A 15,838-nucleotide genomic window follows, 5' to 3' on the forward strand; every position below is an offset into this window, starting at 1 on the left:
CACCCCTACCAAGTTCCTACTCCTGAATATTGCCCCTTGGTTTCAGGACAGACCTCCATCTCTTTACATGCTTTCTAGAAAGACTGTGGTTTTCATCAAGCATCTCTTCGGATGCTCTCAGGTAGAGGTGGGCTTTTCTTTTTCCATCTATTACTAGGGGTGCAGATATCCTCTGTGACCAATCTCACTGTGCTGCACAGAGTGTTAAGTAGTCTGTGGGCATCCAACTGGGACATTTGAGGGCAGAATTTCTTCCCTCACAAAGCTCACAATCCATTCATGGAGCTCAAACACAGGCAGTGACTAAGGAACTGGTCTGGAGAAGATCTTGATGTATGGAAAGCATGGGATTAATTGCATTTCTAAATAGCTATTAATGTTAAACTTCCTCGAACTGGTGAGTTAGGAGCATGGTATAGAAGAAAATATTTCAAATCCTCTCTAGTCAGACAATGAAACCATAAGATCTGAGGAGAGATAATCTCTAAGCTGAAATTCCATTGCATTATCAGTCATGGGAGCTCCATGTAGTGAAGAAGTTTATTACTGATCCATTTGTTCAACTGATACATAATGAGCACTTTCTATGTGCTCTACTAGGTACCAAGAATACCATAGTAAGCAAATCCATCCCATCATCCAGAATCATATTTATGAATGGGGTGGATGGAAAATTTAAGTTGAGTTAGCAGGCCTTAGAATATGGTAAGTATGGTCATTAGGGATAAGTGTAGTTCATAAGGAGAGGCAGTGGAGGGGCACCTATGAGATAAGGTTGGTCAGGGAAGCCTTCACGTTGCTATCTAAACTGAGACAAAAAGGTCAGTGGGAGTTATCCGGTCAGGAAAATGAGAAGGAGCTTGGTTATAAGATTGAAGGGAGACCAGTGTGGCTGAAACATAGCATATGACTGCAGTGATGGGAAGGTGAAGTTGGGAGAAGAAAGGGAAAGGAAGAGATTTGGTGAGATATGAGACTCTGCAGGTAAGCAAGGATTCAGATAATGAAGGGTCTTATTGATGAGGAGTTTAGATTTTATTCTAAGAACAATGGGGATCAGTGAAGGACTAAGTGTAGAGTGACATAATCTGATTTGTATTTCCTACTGTGTGTTGCACAAATTGGAGAGAGTAAAAGTGGCAGATGGGAGAAGAGTTTGAAGATCTTTCTAATGATCCTCATGAGATCAACTAAGGATGTGGCAATAGGGATGGTAAAAGTAGAGAATTCAAGAAATATTAAGGAATTAAAAACTACAGAACTCTGTCCCTGACTGGTGAGGATTGGATAAGAATAGCAAATCAGGAAGGCTTTTGGCTGGGGCAACTATATAGCTGCAATATCATTCACTGAGTTTGGAATCATAAGGATGAACAAGTTTATGGGCGATATAAGAAGATGATAAATTCATTTTCATATATGATTAACTAGAAGTCTTCTAAAGTGACATATCTAGTAGACAGTTGTGTTGATGGATTTGAAGTGTGAGAGAAAGCTCTGACTGGAGATACAAATATGGGGATCATACATTAACAGGTAATGGATAAACAATGAGATGAAGATGACTTAGAGAGAGCACACGGAGTGAAAAGAGGATTCTGGACAGAAATCTGAGAAACATCAGCATGTTAGAAATAGAAAGGGTCTCTTTGAAGTGAACTACAAGCAATGAACAAAGAAGAAGAAAGAAAATTGGGTATCTGGAGTTCTAGAGAAAAGAAGGAAATGAGACTTTGCAGAAGGATTATGTCATCAATCAATAGTGTCAAAGAGGTCAAGGGAGATGAAGAATGAAAGTATCCACTAGATTTCATAGCAAGAACTTTGTTAAAAATATCTTAAAGTTATGCTGGGACCAAAAATCAAATTGCTCTTGGTGATGGAGTGAATGAGACAAAATGAACTGGTGAAAGCAAGAGTGGATGATTATTTTTGAAGGGGCTGGTGGTGAGAAGCAAGAGATATATCAATCCTTTTTGTGCTTTTTAGGGTGAAGTAGGACAAGTGTGCTCTTTCGCTCTTTAGTTCTTGGCAGGCTTTTACATACGTGAGTAGTGTAATTTATATTCTCCTTGTTTTCTCTCTTCTCAATTGATTTCTCCACTTTCCTCTACTCTTCCTTATGTGATACAGTTAATGGTTCCTCATCATCCATATGATAACCTCTTTAGGGAAGAGGAAGGTCACCCCAAGACTATGGGTCAAAGTTACAGTTGATAGAAATGAAAGGGGGGAATTTGCAAAACATCTGATAACATGAAATGTCTTTTCATTAATTTATTTAACAAATATTTAACAAATGTATCTGGTCTGATAAGTTCCAGGTTCCCTGACAGAAGAAAGTGATGATTTGTATGGGCTTTTTTTTGAGGTACCAGGGCCTGGGGATTGAACCCAGGACCTCATATGTGGGAAGCTGGCATTCAACCACCAAGCTACATTGGCTCCCCTGAGTTGGATTTTTTTGCTTGTTTTGTTTGTTTTTTGTTTTTACAAGGCACTGGGAATCAAACCCGGGACTTCCCATGTAGGCAGCTGACACTCAACTGCTTGAGCCACATCTGCTCTTGACTGTATGGACTTTTGAGTGGTGTCTTCATGACAGCATCCCAGAGTCTGAACTTTTGGGGACAGAAAAGAGTTAACCTCAGACTCATGGAGAAATGAGTCATCCTGGAGAGCAGGTTTCTCCTGCTCCATAAGCCAGCTCAAGCCTTCCTAGGAATGTGACACAATAAGAGCAGAAAGGGGAGGCTGAAGCCCTGGCCTTGGTGCTTCTTCTAACTTGCTTTGTGATCTTTTGGTTACCTATTTGTGAAATGAGGTGTTGAGTTAGATGACATCTAAAATGTCTGGTAGCACTCTGTGATTCTATCATATGAAATGAATGGAATATTCACTTTGAGAAAAATAATCTTATCATGGTAAAATGGTATTTCTTGAACTGTTGTGGTTATATGGTATGCTTGTTTTTTGATAATTCATTGATCTGTACATTTATGATGATTGTGGGCATATCAATCTCTAATAAAAATGCTTACTCATAAATATTTCATTAATAAAGACTGTGCTTTTTATTTCAGGGAAAAAATACTGTTGTCAGCTTCTGGATTAATTCTTTTCCATGAATTTCATGAAATCCATATGTGAGCAGCCACAATTGGCCTAGCAGGAAACCAAGCCTCTCAGTTGAATTCCTTTTCCAAAGGTCCCAGCCAGGAGCATCTGCTTGTGGAATGCATGTTACTGCTCCTTCTTGGCACTGGGGTTAAAGCAGGATAGGTGGTAATCCCTGGTAGCACTAATCCTCACACTCCCCGGGGATGCCCCAATAACTGGGAAAGAGCTTGTTCTACTTTCTTCGTATTTCTGTCATCTAGACTCTGAGTCAGAAGATTCAAAATCAAGGATTCTCTTCTTTGGAGAGAGAAGAAAAGGGACTGCTGCAAATCTGCCCTTTTGGCATTGGTTGATTCTTTTGGTCTCTTTGCTCCTTTCATTTTCACCTGGGTATAGAGAAAATATTTGTGTACTTACAGAACCCCTGAAGTTCATCATTGGGGCCAATATCTTTATCTTGTTCGGTTTCTTGTGTGTCACGTTTTTTCTTTTGGAGATCCCAGTGATTTATCCTTAATTATTCTCCTCCTAGAATGCTACTGCTCTTTTTCCTCTACCCCACCCCAAGGCTTGGTGCCGATTTCAAAATAGAACTTATCTGCTACTGCATCTGAGACAAGTTACTAAACTTGATACCTGGGGGTTCACAGGATGACCTCATTCTACTTTTTTAGACACATCTCTAACTCTCCCTTGCCTCACAAATCCTTGTTCAGGTTTATGTTAACAGCTACCTCTAGAATGTATCTTTGTGGGAGTACTCCATTCATTTGAGGTTTAATGGGAGAACCTGAGGGTGTATGGGAGAAACAGTTATATATTTCAAAAAATAAACATACGTACAGACAAAGAAGAATTTGATTGTTAGGAAAGAAAGAAGAGAGAATTGGATGGTGCAATGTTGAACTATGCAGTGTAACTCACTTTTCTATGACCTCTCTAAAGCTTTGATGAAATTATTAGTCTCAAGAATTTCTTGTGTACTAATCCAATGTCCACATAGAAAAGGTGGCATTGGATTGGGAAAAGTGGACATGGTGGCTGATGGGTATGGGGAAAGGCAGGAAGAGATGAGAGGTGGAGGCGTCTTTGGGACATGGAGCTGCCCTGGATGGTGCTTCAGGGGCAATCACCGGACATTGTAAATCCTCACAGGGCCCACTGGATGGAATGGGAGAGAGTATGGGCCATGATGTGGACCATTGACCATGAGGTGCAGAGGTGCCCAAAGATGTACTTACCAAATGCAATGGATGTGTCATGATGATGGGAATGAGTGTTGCTGGGGGGGGGAGAGGTGGGGTGGGGGTGGTGGGGTTGAATGGGACCTCATATATATATATATATATATATTTAATGTAATATTATTACAAAGTCAATAAAAAAATGTAAAAAAAAACAAATTACAGTACAAATTCCAATATGAACTCTGTAAAAAAATAAAATAAAATAAATCTAGTTGAAATTTCAAAAAAAAAAAAAAGAATTTCTTGTGTAAAGTAGATTCCTTACAGTGCAGAGTTCAAATTTACATTAGGATTCACTGTTATGGAACTGTTTCTGCAAGTATGGAGTTGTGACAGCAAAGAGAAGGGTAAGGAAACAAAACCTGGGAATGCAGAGTGTGAGGATTTCAGACTTTCATCCTGTCCTAGAAAAGTAGTTGTAACGAAGTATAATCAGCTCTTCAAGGGGTAGGGGCTCAGGTTGGACAGATGATATCTCAATTACGCACACCACATAGTGCCAACCTTTGAACACACCCTCATCTTTCATACCCCACATCTTTGCCTGTATTGTCCTCCCATCCTTCACTAGGAGTCAGCTCAGAGGCACCTTTCCCACCCTCTAACTTTCTATGCATTGGAACTGCCTATGTCCACCCACCCCCTTCAGTCCAATCTTCTGTTTCTGCCATGTTTTGTACACGTATTCCTCTTTTGTCTCTGTTGCATAAAATTGCAACTCTTCACTTATATTTCTGTTACCTGCACCAGTCCATGATCTTCTATAGGTGAAAGACTGTGGCATGTGTATCTGTGAGTGTGTAAGTCTGTGGGCAGACGATGCTTCCATTCATGCCTTCACACAGAGCTTCATTACTCAGTCCACAACCATTAGCCTAACACACATTATATATGAGGTAATGTACCAACAAAGAAGAATAAGGCATAAGCCTTGCTCTTCAGATTTCAGACACTACAGGTTAACCAGTAGGATATCCATTCATCCATTCAAGAAACTTGTATTTAGTGCCTATTCTATATCAAGCTATACTAAATGTTATATGTGTTGGATTGAAAAGTTGAGTGCAGTGCAGTTCCTGCTCTGGATATACTCACACAGCCCAGGAGTGAAGACAGGAAAGTAAATGATGATTACTGAACAGTGTGATAAACTCTAAAGGAGTCAGGAACTCAAGTGCTTTCATAACCCAGTCTGGGTGAAAGGGGAAGTGTTCATGGAAATGTGTAAGAAAATTAATCTCAAGGAGTCACAAGGGATCTGCAGTCTCACAAAGTTCCTATCATTAATATCCTTGTCTTTAATTGTCAATTTCCTTATGTATTTTCAGGAGACCTCTTGAAAAATTAATGTCTTATCTAAGGAATTCAGCAAGTTCTTATTAAATTCAAGAATAGTTACTGAACTTCTAAAGCTTCTCTGGCTCTAGACATGGGTGAGGCACCTCAACTACCCACTGTCAATGCACCTGGTAGTTCCAGTCACAGTGGATTGCCATATGCCTTAGAGGGAAGGCAGAGGCCAAACACCCCAGGATCTCTACAGTGAGGACCCAAATTTGCTACTGTCATCACACCCCTCTTCCTTGGATGCCACAGCCTTTGAGTTGCAAGGAAGTAACTTGCTTGGTAGGAATCATATAATGAAGATGAGATACGGGGAACTATATATAAGCAACCCCTGAAGGAGGGTACTGGAGAAAAATTAATTAAATCATGTGGAGTCAAAGGTCTGGTAGGAACCTTTCGGATTACTTAGGTCAACAGCTTTCGAACTTTTCACATACTTATTTTTTCCCAAGAAGTCCAGTAACAGATAAATGGATCTGCTCTGGCTGAAACAGTTCTGAAGTCTGAAAAACATATACCCTTGCCCTTCAGTTGGTTGCAGGAGTGGTTTCTGAAAGCACAATTTGAAAACGCTGAAGTCCAGCCCTTGCATTTTTATACCTGATGAAATTTTGGAGCAGAGAGGGGAAGCGACTTGCTCAGGGTCATGAAGTGAGTGAAAGAGTGGCAATCCACATTTCTTTATCCCAGCCCTGTATCTACATCCCTCTTTGCATCTGTAGCTGAGCAGAAGGATTTGCCTAGCAAGGGAGGAGGTGGGAGGGAAGAGGCCTTCCATCAACCCAACTGTCCCCCAGGGCATGCCTGCTGGCATGATATCACTAATGCACAAAATGTAATATTGTGAAGAATTGTTTGCCAATTTCCTTATCTCAGCTGACACAGAAGCAAGCTCCATGGGGAACTGCGAGGTATTAGTGTATGTTCACCCATTGCACATTCCTCTGCTGTTCTCACAGAGACGCAGGAAAGGCTGCATACATAAATTCACATAAATTACCTTCACAAAATGTCAAAATTAACAGCAGATTTTTATTTTGGGGATGTGCCTTGAGAATGTTAACACCTTCCTGCCGGTAGAGATGTCCCCATCAGAAAACCCACTTGCCATCTTTGAATGTAATATAAAGCCACAGGAGCTAACTCCCCTGCTTGCTCTGTGCCCATCTTACCCTACCTGCAGGAAAGTAACAGGTCTTGTTAACAAATCATGTTGACTTTTCTAAGTTACTGGTCCATCCAGGAATATTCCTCTGGATACAGTGTTTTTAACCCTATGACTAGCATAGCTTGATTAGTTACTTACTTTATTAACTTATTTTTAATTAACTAACTCTGAATGTCCATGGGAGACATAATCTTTCTGGACCTATTTCCTCATTTGCACAATGTGGAAATTATAGTAGATGAGTGTTTCCTAACCAGGTATCCTGTTTTCCCCTGGGTCCAGAAAGGTAATGGAGACCTTTAAGTAGCTATTTTTATTTCACAAAGTTTTGTGAAAATCACAGGCACTTGCAGTAGGGTAGCACAGGGTTAAACACACAGCCCAAACTGTCTCCTTCTGGAGCTGAGGCCACTCCTCTCAAATTGATTAGTATTTCTCAGGGTAGTTATTCATCCATTTCCCTGTGAAACAAATATTTAAGAGAGCCTACTTATGCCAAGCACTGTGATAAGATCTGTCTTCCATTTTTAACAGCAAAAGGAATTATCAATTAGAATATGCAAATTCATATATTCAGAAATGAGAATACAGGTGTCCGGGGGCATGGTGGGGGTGGGGAAAGTGGAGTTAATGCTTCCTTGGTACAGCATTTCTGTTTGGGATAATGGAAAAGTTTTGGTAATGGATGGTGGTGATGATAGGACAACATTGTAGAGATAATTAACAGCACTGAATTGTTTACTGAAAGTGGTTAAAATGGGAAATTTTAGGTTATATATATGTGTGTAGTGTTCAACACAAAAAGTGTACTCTGATATAAATTATGGACAATGGTAAATACTATAATTATATATTGTTTCATTAAATTGCAACAAAAGTACCACACTAATGCAGAATGTTAATAATTGGGAAAACTGTATGTGTTTATAGGGGCTATATGGGAATTGTATTTTCTGCATGGTTTTTCTGTAAACCTACAACTGCTCTAAATAAAAAAGATCTTAAGATGACACAGATTTTCCTATAGAACAGAAATATTTCAGTATGGGGTTGAACAGAATCCTCAGGACAGAGATTAGGAAACCTTGGACTAGGGTCATGTTTCTAGCTCTTAAATTCTATGTTGAATCCCCAGAATGGAACGCTGAGCCTGTAATTTGAGTGGCAGGTATGTAGAGTCTAGGCAAGGCTGCATTATGACTTTCTTGGGCCCTAAACACTTTTGCCTTCTGGGGAATTTCCAACCCTAATAATATCAATATAAAAAAATATATTTATATAACTTTAAATAGTTTGGTATTTTATTCATTTTTAAGGCAAAGTGTAATAGAGTTTTGTGGACCCTAAAAACTCTATTTTTTCTGATGTGAGAAAAAAAATTAACATTTTCTTTGAACCTAGAAGTTAATATTTTTCTTCTGATTTTAGAATCATTTAAAGCATTTCTGTGCGGCCCTAAAGTTTTGCAGACTCTAGGCACTGTGCCTCCTGTGCCTTACTGGATGAGCCCGACCTGTTTCAAGGTGAAGGAGAAAGCCTTGCAGCCTGTCATGCCGGTTGCTGGACTGAGGATGCGTAATAAGCTGTGGATGAGTGTTGCTTCATCTGAGCTGTAAGGCTGGTAACAGAGGAATAATAACTGGGCTCAGACATTTGGGAAAAGTGCCTACGTGTGCCAATGTATAGGTTTGATATTGGCTTCTCTGCTTTCCTTTTAAATGCTATAACTTGAAGCACAGGGGAGAACAGTGAACTGGACTCCAGGAGACTAGGACACTGGTTTCATGTTTTGTCTCAATTTAGCTGTGTGACCTTAGGAAAGTCCTTTCCTTAATGTGTCTGTGTCAATGTTTGCAAAAGGAATGGGTTGACAAGATGATATATTTTTTCTAGCTATAATGTATGTCTTATGTTAAAAGAAAAACTTTTCATGTAGTTTAGGATCTCACAGCTTTATTGAGCAATTAATGAATGGGGCAGCATCTCATTCAGAAAGTAGAAGGAAGCTCCACTGAGGGAATGGAAAGGAGAAGCTCGTATAAGGTAAACGAGTGAGAACATGTTCTGATTAGGTGACATTTAGTTTCCATTTTAGTTAAGGATATTTTATTACAAAGTAGGAGCAGGTGGTTGCTTAGGAACAAGGAGGTTAGCTGATGCTTATGATAAAGATCAAGATTTTGTGGTAGTGGGACATTTATAGGAAACAGAAACTTGCTGTGGGGCTTAGCACCAGCAATGTTGTGTTTGTCCTGCTAGATTTTATTTATCACTAACATTCTTCTGAAATATTAACCAAAAAAGCCACAAATAGAAGAAATCATGTATAAAGGAAGGGAGGTAGGTATACTTATACCAGTATCTATAGATAACTTATTTAATATAATAAAATGTTAAATTTATTTCTGAATTTCCTAGCAGCTGAGAATTAAAGAATTCTTACTGTTTGATTAAAGGAAGGGTAGCAAAAACAAAATGATTTAAAAAACATGATTATTGGGCATTTTTTTCCATATGTTTTATTTTTTTTATTATAAAAGCAACACTTAAACAATCTAAGTTTTTTTGAAAGCAAAAATTCACTCATCACCTAACTACCACAATAAATCTAAATACTTCCCTTCTAGTCTTTGCCATGTGAAATCTGCATTCAAATGCAGGAATTTAGGAAAAAATATTTTTTGATTTCTGCTTTTTCCCCCTTAAGTAGATATATCCTTGCTGTCATGCTGCTACAGTATTTTTCAAATGTCTGCACACAATCAATTAGTATATACTTAGCCACTCCTTGAACATTGGGTGTTTACTTTGTTTCTAATTTCCAAAAACAAGTAATTAATATGGCAGTATTTTCCTTTCTTTAGGATAATTTTCATTACATGAATTCCCTGGAGTGAGAAGATTAGGTAAAAAATTATGGACATAATTTGTTTTTTCTAAGCCTTGATACTTTGCTTCTCTTAGAAATCATGTTTTACTTTCTTGGGTACTAAATGATAAGATAAATTTACTGGAAGAATCATATGGAAACTGATCCTTTTCATTTCCAAATGGATCTGGATGGGTATATTGTGAAGGTATAATTTTCCTGTGTCAAAGCATTGGAAACACCTGATTTTGGCTGGATTTGTATGAATATGCTTTTCAGTATTTCAGTGAAGATGAAGTCTGTTTATTCAGTGGTAGAACATTTACTGGGTTGGGAATAAACCAACTGTCTAATAGGGGGTGATGAGGATTATTGGGGAGGTTGCTGGAGAAGCTACATTGTCTTTGCAAAGGTAGGTCTCAGTGACTGGAAGAGAACTGAATCAGAGCTTGGTGTGCTCAGCCCTCTCTCCATGACTGTTAAGAATTTAACTTGAGTGGAAGTTTCTCTGTTTTCCTGGATCTCCAACAGCTAGGTCTCAGAGCTCTCTGGTTCCCCAAGTGTTTCCAGAGAAGACAGCCTGAGGGAGAGGAAGTGGTGCTAATTAAATCCTCCCTCAGTTTTCCAGGCACAGGAGCCTCTCACAGATGTCTGTTGTTAGGCGTGTGTTCGCAGGGTGCCAGAGTGCGGCAAATACAGAAGCAGGCTTTCCTTCCCAGCACAAACCTTCCTTCACGGGTTACAGGGAATTCTAGAAAGGCATTTTGTTTTCACACCCACCGTAACGGAGGTGGCAGCCCTACAAAAATAGAGCTTGGATCTGCCAGGGAGGCCAAAGTGCCTCCGCAATCACACGCACACCCCCTCTGTGCATAGAGACACACAGAATTTTCCTTCTTCTCTGTGCTCTGTATTCTCACAGGTCAATCTTTGTCTTTTGTAAGTCTAACTTTAAAAAGTTCCCTGAACACTCAGCAAAGCGCTTCTTGCGAGCCGCTGTGGCGTGCTGCTGGTGAGGCATGGCAGAGTCAGCGTCGCGAGCCGGGCTGGGAGCGCGGGCGGCGCTCTGTGCACCTGCGCCTGTGGGCAGGCCCTCAACTCTGTGAGCCTCGGAAAGGTGCGCTTTCTCCTACATTCGAACCCCTAGAGACCACAAAAGATACTCAGGTTTGCCAGAGACAGTCCCAGTTCGCCCCCATTATCCTGGCATAATTGTTATAGTACCCTTTTCATTGCTTGAAAGGATGCAGGTTTACCATCCCATTACACCTTTCTCACTTCTGGAGCTTCCCAAGAACCTAGAAAATTGATTACAATTAAAACTACCTTTGTCTGATTAGGATTACTGAGGCAGCTCTTGAGAGTGAGATGGCATTCCCAGTCACAGGGCGGGGCTGGGCGTGAACCCTCCTCCCTAAAGCGCTGGCAGTGTGCTTGCTGTCAGGCGGCTCAGCTGGTCACGTATTGCAAATGATGACTGGATGTAGGTGGACATTTCGCTAGGCTAGTGCATCCTTTCTATTCTATTTTGCTTTGTTTTGTTTTACATTTTCACAATGAAATCAGTGTTTTTTTAAAAAATTGAAAGTCATTTAGGATCTTTGTAAGCATCCAGGAATGTATAAAAACAGAAAATTAAAATTGCCTATAACCATATCACCTAGAAAGAACTATTTTTTATATTTTAGTTTACTTCTTTCCAAAATCTTTCTAATCTTTGTTACACCATATATGTATGCATGTGTATGTATATAAATATACCCACACAAGCTCAGGTATCATATGTATATTCTTTCCTTCCCTCCCTCCCTCCCTCCCTCCCTTCCTTTCCTTCCTTCCTTCCTTCCTTCCTTCCTTCCTTCCTTCCTTCCTTCCTTCCTTCCTTCCTTCCTTCCTTCCTTCCTTCCTTCTCTCTTTTTCTGAATTAGTTAACAAAATTGTATAGTATTATTTATAATATTATGTAACATACTTTTTCCATAAAAATTTATTTTGGAAAACTTTCCATGATAAAAATAGGCATTCACATTTTTAATGGCTACATTCTATTTCCCTCTACAGTGTACCATATTTTATTTAGCTAATTCCCTACTGCTCGCTACTTATCTTCATTAAAAATTTTGGTATTAGATACAATGTGCATTGCTCTGCTATTAGACACAATGCTGTTATGAACAACCTCCTGTATATATGCCTTTGGGGATTTATCTAATTTATTTCCTTAGGATATATTTTTAGAATTGGAATTTTTTTCAGTTAAAATATATGCAAAATTTTAAGTGCCTTATTACTACTGAAGATGCTTGGGAGAAGGTGCATTACCAATGCTTTTAACTTTTAACTGTGCTTGTGGGCAGGTTGGTTTTCAAGCAAAAATGCTATGAAATTTTGGAGAGAAATTGTCTGATAAATATTTCATACTGATATTCCCTTTTTCAGCTTCCTGTCCCCTGGGGTTAAAGATGAGAAAATGGAACTACTACTTGCATGCTCTTTTCTCATTGCAGAGGGTCTCTACTTCTCTCCACTGTTAAATGGCCCTGCAGAAGTGTGGGTAACATTTAAAATCCTATGCTATTGAGCTGCATCAATGAGTGCTCTGTTTAGTTAATGTGCAGGGTGTTTGTCAGTTTCAGGAATGGCATTTGCTCGTCTTAGTCTGTTTTGCCATAGCCAGGACACGGGTGTCTTTTTTTCTAATGAGAAGATTACTTCTTCCCTTGCTTTAGGCCGAAGAAATGTCAATGATTAGGAGTTTCGAAGGTTTCCAACCTGTGTCTCTGAAGCAAGAGGGAGATGGTCAACCCTCTGAGACTGATCACCTGTCCACAGAGGAGGGGCACCCAGAAAAGGACCCAGCGCCAAGGCAGATTTCAAGACAACCAAGTGTGACTGAATCAGTACTCTATCCTAATCCTTATCACAAGCCTTACATTTCTCGGAAGTACTTCGCTACACGGGTAAAATAGTCTTTGATTTTCTATTTTGAAAACATGGACAGCATGCATGTGTGTTTGTGTGTGCATGTGTGTATCTGTCTTTTGGTGGGGGGATTAAGCAAATAAACCAGGCGTAATAATTGCTAGCATTTACCAAAGAGTGCCAGAAACTGTATCAAACTTTTTATATGAATTAATTCATCCAGTCTTCCCAGATGCCACTGGTAGTAGAAATCATTCTTACTTTTATTTTCTAGAAGGACTAAGAACTTAGATGCTTACTTACTTGCCCAAGGTCACAAAATTAGTGGCAGAGCCAGGATTCATTGCCAGAACTTTCTTACTCCAAAGTTTATTCTCCTAAATACTATACCAAAACATCTCCCTTGAAAAAAAAAATCATTATATCCTTCTATATTCCACCAAGCATTTTCATGTTAATTATCTTGTGCAATCACATTAACTGAGGTAAGTATTCTTATACCTGTTTTACAGATGAAGGATATAATTTTCAGAGAAGTTAAAAGGTCTATTTCTGTTCACAAAGTTAGTAACAAGGAGAGTAGGTCTTTCAACTACACTGGATCTCTGACTCCTCTGTCCTGTGTTTGTGCTCAGCCTGCCCTCAAATAACTGATGTACTATGGAAAGAGTAACATAGCAGCTAAAATATAAAGTGGCAACCCCAAAGCGGGGTTTTTGTTGTATATATGGAAAAGACATGGGGTGATGGAGAGCAAGGGTTGCTAAGAATGGGATCAACCTCAAAATGTCTGCGTTGTGATGCTGCCAATACAATGTGAGAGCAAGGACTTTTAAATCCCAACCCTGTAGTAGCAGCCTGATGCTGAACTCTCTTACCTATACATTCGAGATGTGAAAGTCAACAGATGGATGGTGTCTCAGTTTGCTAGGGCTGTTATAACCAAGTATCACAAACTGGGTGACTTAAAACAACAGGAATTTATTGCCAGATAGTTCTGGAGGCTAGAAGTCCAAAATCAAAATGTCATTAGGGCCATGATTCCTTTGAAGTATGTAGGGTTCTGGTGGTGGTTTGCCAGCAATCTATGGTTTGACTCAATCTCTGCCTCCATCACATGGCTGTCTTCTTTCTATTTATGTCCTACCTAATCGAGTTTTGCCTCATCTTTGATAACATCTTCAAACATCCTATTTTCAAATAGGATCACATTCAAGGGAACTGGGGTTAAGGTTTAAATATATCTTTTGAGGGGACACAATTTAATCCATAGCATGTGGGTAATGAGGATGGGGCTTGTATATCTGGATTTAAAATAGATTTCTTAGCATTTGGATTAATTGGAAAGTGCTTTGTAGGTTTCTAATACTTTTATCTCTTAAGTTCTCCTTCCTGTTTAGAGATCTACTTTCCTAATCTTTCAGCAGTCTTGTTAACACAGTAATGGTTTGTTCATAGGCTACAATCAATTAGAGGCAGAATCAGGGAGTGTGCCCTGTGGCAACAGAGACTCTCTCATTTTCAAGTGTACATAGGACATCTCTTCTTTGAAAAAAACTTTTAAAACTCAATTCTCATAAATAAATTGGGATTAAGGCTTTGTGACTACCTATAAAGACTTAACTAATAAAATCCTAATTTGGTAGCTTTTAAAATATTTCCTTGGTTAAGGTAGGGTTTTAACAAAGTGATGCATTATGTGTGTGTGTGTTTGAAGGTTTTATATACCCATATTACTTATAATCAGAGGTGCTTTGCTAGGTTATTATGCTGTGTGTGTGTGTGTGTGTGTTTGTATGTGTATGTAGGGCATATGGCTTGTTATCCAAAGTCTGAGAACTTTATTGGATATGCAAAGCAAAATTGTAAAATATAGCTAGAAAGGAAATCAAAGCATCGCCTAGAGGTTTTTTCTTTCTCTTTCAATCTTTGATAATGATGATTTATCAGTCAAAATTTGATGAGATACAGAATCAGACACATTGTGAGAGCTAGTGGAGAAGTCTATGTAAAGCTGTTGTCTTTGCATCTGGTGATTGGCCTGGAGTTCCTATAGGTTTACCCATTGACAGTTGTGAAGGGAAATGAGGAAAACCTGGAAACTGTAAGGGCAGTTTGGAATTTCTAGTGACAGAATTTCCCGTAAGGAAAATCTGGAACCTGTGTCTGTCTCCCCTAACTCTAACCTTGAGGATGCCAGTGACTTGCAGGAGAAACTGGTGCACTTTGCTGCTGAAGAGTGTAGTTACTTAGCCAAGGGATGGGAGAATCTGGAGGACATCTGACTTTAACCGAAGGAGACACAGGCCCAGGTACTGCCCCATGCCATCAAATGAACCAGATCAGCAACCATGAACATGAGCTACCACGTAGCCTGGTGGCCTGCATTGATCTTCAGCAGGTAAAATGGTTGATATTTCACTTCTGCTTTTCAAATATTATATGAATGTCTCTTTTGGCCAGCCCTAACTTGGAACCATACTGGGGAGGGAATTCTAAGAAATATGTTTGCAGTTTAGCTAAACTGACACAGTCCAAAGCCACCACACATGATTTTAAAAAAATAGCATGATACCTTTATTTATGTGGTCCTATGAAGCTTAGAAAACGAATTCTCAATCTTAATTTATTTGGTCCCCAAGAACAATGCTGTGATGTAGGCTGAGGGGAGGGCTAATCATACTAGCTTTAAGGGTAAACATGTTAAAGTTTCAGAGGAGTGAAGTGACCTATCCAAGTTACCCAATATTAGTGGGAAAGCAGCAGTCAGAATCTAGATCTTCTGACTGTAAGTCCAGTGCTCTTCTTACACACACAATTGAATTTATGGTTCCTTCAATGTGTTTTCAATGACTGACACCAAATGATGTGAAGAACATCTTCTCCATCAGGTTTATAGAAAACAAACCCTAAATTCTCAGAACTTGAGAGACAAAGCCTTTTTCTAACTTTATTAGGGAGTCCAAGGTAGACCCAAGACTCTTTAGTAGCTGTGAGGGCTAAATTTTCAAGGCATTCAGCATTTGCTTTCCTTCAGACCAAAAGCCGTGATGACATGATATTAAAAAGTCTTACTGTGATGCAGTAGGTAGAAATAGGCTTACTGGCCTGTGAATATAGTGAAAATACAATTGATGGCTCAGCTGAAACTTACAATGATAAATC

The 15,838-nt window shown here is 39.3% G+C and overlaps 1 protein-coding gene across 1 annotated transcript in view; it reads left to right on the forward strand.

Moving 5' to 3' along the window:
• TPRG1 (tumor protein p63 regulated 1) overlaps positions 1 to 15,838 on the forward strand; it is a 149,408-nt gene that overhangs the window by 19,272 nt on the left and 114,298 nt on the right. Inside the window, exon 2 of the mRNA XM_004469612.5 lies at positions 12,481 to 12,711. Within this exon, the coding sequence (XP_004469669.1) occupies positions 12,490 to 12,711 (222 nt within the window). The 5' untranslated portion in view covers positions 12,481 to 12,489. The remainder of the gene's footprint in view (positions 1 to 12,480; positions 12,712 to 15,838) is intronic.

Source organism: Dasypus novemcinctus, chromosome 4 (genome assembly GCF_030445035.2).
Source record: "Dasypus novemcinctus isolate mDasNov1 chromosome 4, mDasNov1.1.hap2, whole genome shotgun sequence".
NCBI classification, from domain to species: Eukaryota; Metazoa; Chordata; class Mammalia; order Cingulata; family Dasypodidae; genus Dasypus; species Dasypus novemcinctus.